The sequence below is a fragment of the Cyprinodon variegatus genome, unplaced genomic scaffold (assembly GCF_000732505.1).
Source record: "Cyprinodon variegatus isolate N-32 unplaced genomic scaffold, C_variegatus-1.0 Scaffold165, whole genome shotgun sequence".
NCBI lineage: Eukaryota > Metazoa > Chordata > Actinopteri > Cyprinodontiformes > Cyprinodontidae > Cyprinodon > Cyprinodon variegatus.
The window spans coordinates 860,521-868,636 of NW_015150618.1; the positions used below are offsets into that span (position 1 = coordinate 860,521).

Here is an 8,116-nt window from a genome sequence, read left to right on the forward strand (position 1 = left end):
GTCCAAAGAGCATGACATTGCAGAAAAAAACAATCTCAGTTCACGATTGGGGGGATGTTCCCACCAAGGACGGATCCATTTGCTAGTTTTGGGGACATTTACTTTTTCATACAGCGAGGTTGGCTTGGATCCTTTTTTTGCTTCCTCCAAATGCAGTTTTCAAATTATTATTCCAAAGTTGCATTTCATATTTACTCTGGTAAGTTTAGTGTGGATGTATTTTTTTGTAATCCAATAAATTTAAGTGAAGTATTATAATATTTTACTGTTATTAACAAATTATGAACTCTGTTAACAAATTAGAAGTGTGTTTACTATTATTGTTTCAATTTGTTTTACTTTTACCCTTTTAACCAGTTTTTAACTAAGTCTTACAATATTTTTTTAGCCTATTTTGAAAGTTTTTTTTTATACTGAATTAAATTAGAATGACAGAAAAAATACAAAAAAAAAATCTATATATATATATAAAAATAAATAACTTATTTCCTCTTGACTTAGGTAGTATTTTTGGAGGTTCAACATTATGTAATCTACTGTCCAAAAAATACAAAGACAGAAAAAAAATCTATTTATTTAACAGATTTTATTGATGTATTGTTTGCAGGGAACAGCCCCATGCTATTTTACTTCTAAACCACAGCTAAATATTTAATGCCTTGCTTTAGGGAATGGATTTGAAACTTATTTTAAAACTTGACTCCTTTTGTTATTTCATAATAAAGACATAACCTCCATTGTCTTTTCATTACGGTAATAGTCTACGTTTTAGATACCCTGATTTACCACCAGGTCATTTGAAAACACAGCCACATCCAGTAAAGTTTATTCCTTGCATTGGTAATTCTGGGGTCCTCACTTTGAAGTTGTTTTTCTCTCTCTGAGGAAGGAAATCAGCACCTTACTCTTTGTTATTTTTAAACACCGGCACATATCAAGTCACATTTAAATTTGAATTACACAGTTAAGCTTGAGTACTTCTTTCCCTCCTCCTCCTTATTCAGATCAAAAGGAAAGCCAATAAAATGCTTTGCTTGCAGCCATCGGCTTTGATGTTGCAGCTCTGCGCTCATTTGAGCTCCGAGGCATAAAGTCAGGAGTGGACAGACCTTCGACTGACATTAAATTGTGTCGCGTATAAAATGGTAACTTGAAGCACACTGGTGTTAGATATTAGTGTTTTACCTTATTTTTGTTTTCATTTGCTTTCTTTTATTGTTTGTATTTGTATTTAACTCAAGCTTGTTTCTTACTTCTGATTGCCTGAGAGTATATTTTTTATTATTTTTCCCTGTTTTCTATTAAATATAAATAAGATATCATGCTCACTGACAAACTGTAATTAGTCAAGCCCACAAGAGGCTTTGTCTGCCCAGCATCATTAAAAGAGCAGATTTCCAAGTGGATGTAAGAACCCTGTAATTATTTAGCTTTGAGATGCACAGCGCTATCACTTTCCATCAACAGGAGATTTCCCTCAAAGACCAATGACTAGGTGTTCTCATCAGATGTTTTAAACATAAGCACAAAAATAAAATAAAAATGGTCTTTATTGCAAAACCTGTAATTGAATCGAAACTGCGACTGGTAAATCATCACGATTATGACTCATTAGCTGCTATTCTTCTAGGCAGAGAGCCAGTGAGACTCTAACCGAGCCGTGACAGGAGTTTGTGCTTACTCTGGCTGTTTTGAGTCTACAAGTTTAATAATCTGAGCTATCTGAGGAACACAATTGCTTTACTTGTGTGATTTGTTTAGTATTTCTTGGGGAAAAAAAGGCTTTTTAAATACAGTGAATTGATAAACAACAACGACACTCAGCTTTGAAGAAAAAAAAATAGAATTCAGTGTAAAACATTTCTGCTGGGATTTTTGAAGATGCAAAATATTTCCAAGATTGAAAACATTCCCAAAAACAGCTCACTCTGTCACACACCGGATGTCCATCTGTTGTACTGATGGCCGTCTCTTAATCTCTATGCTCACCAAACCGTAAAAATCTGTTCATTCCAATATTTCTACATCCTCAGAATCATTTCAAATGAGGTGTAGTTTCTCTCTTCTCAAACATCATGGCTGCATATCTTATAGTGCTGTGTGAAAGATTTTAGGAGAATTATAATAAGATATAGTTCAACTTCTCTCCGAGCTGTGGCAATCAATAACCCTTATTTGCAAGGCAGCCATAATGAATTTCCAAATCAGGGTTTCTAAGCATAATTTTAGTTTCACACACAACTTTACTAGCTGTAAATTGCCTCTAGATGAAAGTAGCAAATTTCCCCTAGCGATAAAAACAAAACAAATGCACCCTGTTGCAAGTAATGTCATGATTAATTTCAGTTAAACTTTGATTTATGTAATTCTGTGCTTTTTAGGCAATCGGTTTAATTTCAATTTTGTGTCATTCTAGTTGTTTTCTGGTGGTATTTGAGTTTTTAAGTATTTCTTGTTTACTCTCCGTTTTGCCCCCTAGCTCCCTTCTAGATCCTTCTGTCCACAGCTGCTCCCAGTTAGTTGATTACTCCATATTTTGTTCCACCCTAACCCCTAATCCCTCAATCAATATATAGGGCGGGGATTATATAGTGGAAATTAAAGTGAACTCATTTAACTTACCATTCGGTCTTATGATTACTACTTTTCACTCCCCGTTGGTCACGTGACTCCACCTCCCCCACGCAGCCTGCACCATCTTTGTTATTGCCCATAGTGCTTTGCAAGGAGAGCTCTCAAAGGAGAAGCGGATATATTTTCTTGTCTAGTGACCATGGATGATCACTACTTTTCACAGTGCATTGTGAGAAATTTCGAGTCCACTTCTTTTTCATCCACCGGACGTTTGTTCACTCATCTAAAAAGGCGTAATCACTGTATAGCGCCCTATATAGTGATTAGGGTGGACATTCGGACACAGCCTCCTCCTCTGCAGCTGCTGGATCCTCTTCATTCGCTCCCTAACCTATGTGTTCCCCTTTGATCTGCTTCCAGTGTTCTTTAATTAGTTATTTGTGTATGTTTCTGTTGCCACTAAACCTTATTAAATCTGCAAGAAACCACCTCAGCGTCCGTCTCTGCATTTGGGTCCTATACAAACCTCCAAACAACCTGACAAGTAATGCTATAGATAAGTGAGGATCTGTGTTTATGAAGCAAATAGATTTAAAATCAGTTAGATCATCTTTTTAAAGATTTTTAAATAAGATTTTTCTCACACAGGACTAGTCTTTAGATTCTAGATAACTAAAAGACAACCCACTTTGTTCAGGGTATCTTCTTTTTTTAATGTAGGTTAGTATAAATTAAAGTTTCTATAAATGTTTGGATCTGGATTTTCACAATCAGGGTTCGATTGTAACCAGCACCCTTGCAGCTCCTCTCCCTAAGGATCAAAGACCCTACGTGTTACATTAATTGAAGGGCTATGATATGAGAGTGTGTTAAAACTGCAGTGTAAAGATAGATAAATAATTTCTCATCCTGCTTGTGTCTTGTTTACTCTACAAAGCAGGTTGATTGGGTCAGGCTGAGAGTACTTCATTATCTCCATATTCAACAGAGCCCTTCGCTTTTCCTGACAAACACCTCATACAGGTCAGGCGTGTCACATCGGTAGTCTCTCTACAAACTTCTTTTTCTTTCAATAATCCTACCTCTGGATTTGATTGAGTTAGTTTAATTGTAAAACTTTTTTATTTTTTAGTTTTAATGCTGATCATATTTTGCCCCAGATTCAAAATAATCTGGTGCTATAAAGTTATTGCTCTCCAAAACCAACTGAGTCCCCAACAGAAAATACAACACAAACCAACTTTGTGAAGTTGAAAACCAACTTTAAAAACTATTGAATATATATTTTTAAGGTAATGTTGAGTTTTAATCAAGTAAAGCAAAAGTGCTAATTATTGTTTTTAAAATGTTATTTAAATCAATTTAATTAGATTGTAAAGAGTAAACTATTGCTTTACTACAGTAATGTTTTACAACTAGACTAGTTGTTTTTAGGTTTCAAATTTTAACATGGTTCTATCTGTATGGCAGCTGCATAAGATCTACACATTCCTATCATGATGTGATAAAGGAGGACCTAAATGCAGAAAGGGGTTGCAGATGAAATAAATGTACTTTAATAAAAAAAAAATAAGAAAATGTTAGTGGAACTTATGAACTGGAATTGGTAAAAGCAATGGAGATGCGAGGAGCAAACCACGGAGCATGAGGCAGAACAACGGGAGATTCAGGCTAAGAATCAATTACAAACAAACAGTATGAATACTGGGAGAGAGTAAATAGAAAGGCAGGACAAGTGAGTGAGAATGAGTAACAGCTGCAGAGAATTAAAACAGGGAGCAAAAGGAAAGAAACAAAAAGTAAAAGTAATCCAAGCACAAAGAAACAAAGAAAACAATCTAATATAATGATACAAATGAAATCAAGCATGAGAATAAACAAAATAAGCACAAGATAGATAAACTTAAAACGCAACACTATGGGCATATGAACATCAAAGAACGAAACAGACATCTACAGTAATCCCAAAATTCAAACACCTGAGGATAGTGTCCTGCTTATATGCCTGAGAGCTAAAAAAACCCCAAAATAAAACAAATGGAGCTGGTGGTATACCAACCAACCAACCAACCTCCTTCCTTTTATAACTGAGGATGTGGCCGTATGGAGATTGAGCCACCAATTTCACACCCGTTTTAACCAGGAGGATGTAAAAGCTATTGTCTTTTAGCCTCCTCTGATGAACCCCACATAAAGCCCAACTGTCTAAGTCGGCTTTTCCTGACATATTGAAGTGTAAAACAAAAGCCATGGTCAACTGGGAGCTCCCAAAACATCAGTAGGATCTTACTGTTCAAAAGAATCAATCAGAAAAGCAGTGTGAATAAATTTCAAGGTATTAGATTTACAGTATTACGGAACATGGGTGGATAATCCACATAACTAGAGAAAATGCAGCACAGGAAAAAAAGTGGAGTTTCCATCCAGAAACAATATAAAAGTGATGAAAATTGGTCATGCTGTCAACAGACCAACATCAACATTAAACCAGCCACAGAAACTTCTGGAGAAATTCTCACAGAATATATCCAATGTCTATTTTCTGGATAACTGTCATATGAAAACGTAGATTAAAATATTTCAAGTCTATCAAATGAAAGTGGGATGATTTAAATCTGATGAAAATAAGAACTTTTTGGGAATAACTAAAAAAAAAAACTACAGCACATCACCATAAGAACTCTATAGCCGTGTTATAGCACGGTGGTGGCAGCATCATGAGGCCTTAGTCACGGAAGAGGAGCTTTATGAACAGTTTAAAATAACAGAAATGGCAAAAAATCTTCATGCTTCAGCAACAAAACTTCAGGTGATTATGAGCTTTATTTTTCCAAGACCAGAATCACTCAAACATAAACATCTAAATCAACAAAACACTGATCTTCTGTCTCGAGTTTCCTGGATTCAGACTCACTGCTGATTTTCTAAAGTGGCTTATATCTCAATTGGCAGACCAGGAATACCTCTTTTGGTCATCTTGAATATGAGCCAGAATCACGTGAAGTTCCCCAAACAGATTATGGAGAACTAAAACATCTCTTAAATATATACCTATGCTAATGTATACCTGTTTGTAACAATCTGACTAGTCCAATTTAGCTTAAAAGAAACTGCCAGCTGCTTCAAAGCCTGACTTAAAACGTCACTGGCTATCACTCCATTCCAGTAAAAGGTAGGTTTATTGGTTACATTTACATCTTTTCAAAAGTATCACTTTATATTTTTCAAATAAGCTTACATTTAACCACATATTGTCTTTCATGGCTTCTTGGTTACTAAATTTTCTTGTAAAGAACCTTGGATTATCTTATGTTGGTAATGCTTTCCAAATACATTTAACTTACCTTTGAATCTGAAAGATTTATATTGTTTTTAGAAAGAGGAGTTGAAAAATATTCTGCTTCCTGTATAGATGAGGCTGATGATGCCCCAGCAGGATAGACTGAGTGAGATAATAAAATCAAACGTGATGCATTGCATTTAGGTTGTTTTTTCCTACACTTTCCTACCTAAGATATACTGATCAATAAAGGTGGACAAAGACTAATTTATCTTGGTCTAATTTCTTTTTTCATCCCATTAAACCTGCACAGGAAGAAGCCTATTAACAGCCAACCTTGATTGAGCTGCTTCCGTTATTGTAAATTGAGCTCCAGACAATATTTCTCATTTAGTTTCCTTTTCTACCTTATTCAATTTTTGATTGATCAAAAAAAAAAAACGATGCTTTTCTATCGGCCCATGATAAGACATTAATTAGGTCTGTTTATTGCCAAATAACACAATAGTACAGCAATCAGTCTGTCAAATTGAGTTGAGTCTCTTTTTATTTCAGGGTTTGTAAAATATCATTTAATGCTGTTTTCATGATTGATTTAGATATGTAATAAATTAAAAGAGGTTTAGAGAATCAGGTTGATATGTCCTCCTTATGAGATTTATTACCATTGTGTTAACTTTGTGTTAACTTTCTGCACTGAAAAATCTCTGAATATTACTACATTTCAAACATTTTAAAATGAGAAATGAAAAAAGTGCATTAAATAAATAAAACATTCAGCCATTGTTTTTTTTGCATTTAATCTGACTTTGTATTTGAACTCTAGAAGCAGGTGAAAATTATGACCTCCTGTTTTTGCAGAATTAACTGCCAGTACCGTGTCCAACATTATAATCCATGCGTTTTTTATTAACCCTAAATTAAGTTTCAATACATAAATACATACATTGTGTACAGAAATAGTCATTATTCAGACAAACACATTGTCTCAGTGAAGTCCATCAATGCTGCACAGGTGTAGATGACATGTACAGCTGAGATCTACCGCAGTTCATGTGGAGCTGGAGAAGGAGAGGAGGGGAAGGATGGAGGGGCATAGCCGGCCAGTTTAGGCTCCGTTAACACGAGGTGAAGGTTTTCCAGAAGAAGTTTTTACAGGGGGCTTTGCGGTCACGTTGCGGCAGTGATAACCTGTTGTAGACGGCCCTCTCCTCCAGACGGGACTCCAACGGCTCCTCGAAGTCCTCAGGAGCTGATTCACCTGGCAGCATGTTGGTGTCTAGAGCTCCATCTAACAAACTAGACACCAGCTTCAGGATCAGCTCTTTACGCTCTTTACTCAACTCCTGGAGTGCACAATAAAGGCAATACAAAGTAATCAGATACAATAATATTTACATTGTTCCTATTTTTATGTTTAACTGTTAAGAACCAACATTTTATTCCATTTTATTTCCATAAAACAGCTCTTTAATCTTTTTATAGCATTTCTTTAATTAGAAACAGCATAAACAGAGAGATTAAGTATGACAAAAAGATATTTTCCATGTGTTTAGGACAGAAATCCTCACCTTGTTTGCATGGATGGGGCTCCTGTCCTCCAGAGGAAGCACGGCAGCTGCTCTTACGCTGAACAGAACCCCCATAAGCGCTGCTAACACCACCAGGAGCTGCATGTTGAGGCAGAAGTGGAGGACAAGTGCAACAGGAGCAGGAGAAGTGTGTTATGGTGTGTGTGTGTGAGAGAGAGGTTGAGCAGCTCTGGTGGCTTGAAGTTCTTGGAGCAGAGCGGTGGTGAAGAAAGTGCGCTGCAGTTGGTGGCAGCTGCTCATCAGCTCTGAAAACCTCAGATGTTTCTTCTGCTCTACCTCCAAAGTCCCCCACTCTTTTATACATCTCCCCCCCTCCACCCCTGTCTGCAACTGACGTAGAGGCTGGTGCGTGTATGACGGAGGGTGTGTGTGGATGCTGTTGGGGGTGTCAGTATATGAGCATGAAAAAGAGGAGGGGAGATGAAGAGGTCAGGATGCAACAAATGGAAACGTTTGGAAGTTCACCTTTTGGCGAAAGTGTGGCGTTTGCTGTAATGTGAGCATCTGCAGAGAGCAGTCGACGTCACTAGGTGGAAACCAGCTTTTACTAGTTACTGATCATCTGAGATGTTAAAAAGGAGAGTATGGGGATGTAAAAAAAAAAGGGGGTTGTTTGGTTTTTTCATCTAGCTTTTGGGTTTTAGATGAAACAAACGTTAACATCGCACAA

At 36.5% G+C, this 8,116-nt stretch overlaps 1 protein-coding gene across 1 annotated transcript; it reads right to left on the reverse strand.

Moving 5' to 3' along the window:
* Window positions 1-6,614: 6,614 nt before the first annotated feature.
* Window positions 6,615-7,699, reverse strand: LOC107086887 (somatostatin-1B-like). Its single transcript, XM_015378125.1, has 2 exons — window positions 7,426-7,699; window positions 6,615-7,200 (listed from the first exon to the last, which is right to left on the reverse strand). The coding sequence occupies exons 1-2, from the start codon at window positions 7,528-7,530 to the stop codon at window positions 6,973-6,975; spliced, it is 333 nt and encodes a 110-aa protein (XP_015233611.1). The 5' UTR covers window positions 7,531-7,699; the 3' UTR covers window positions 6,615-6,972.
* Between the last annotated feature and the right edge of the window lie 417 nt (window positions 7,700-8,116).

What these genes read in the sequence shown, in the direction of transcription:
- LOC107086887 (XM_015378125.1), bottom strand. Translation starts at nt 7,530, where the DNA reads ATGCAGCTCCTGGTGGTGTTAGCAGCGCTTATGGGGGTTCTGTTCAGC. An exon ending in GCCCCATCCATGCAAACAAG is followed by an intron (nt 7,201 to 7,425) that starts GTGAGGATTTCT and finishes TGTGCACTCCAG; the next exon opens with GAGTTGAGTAAAGAGCGTAA.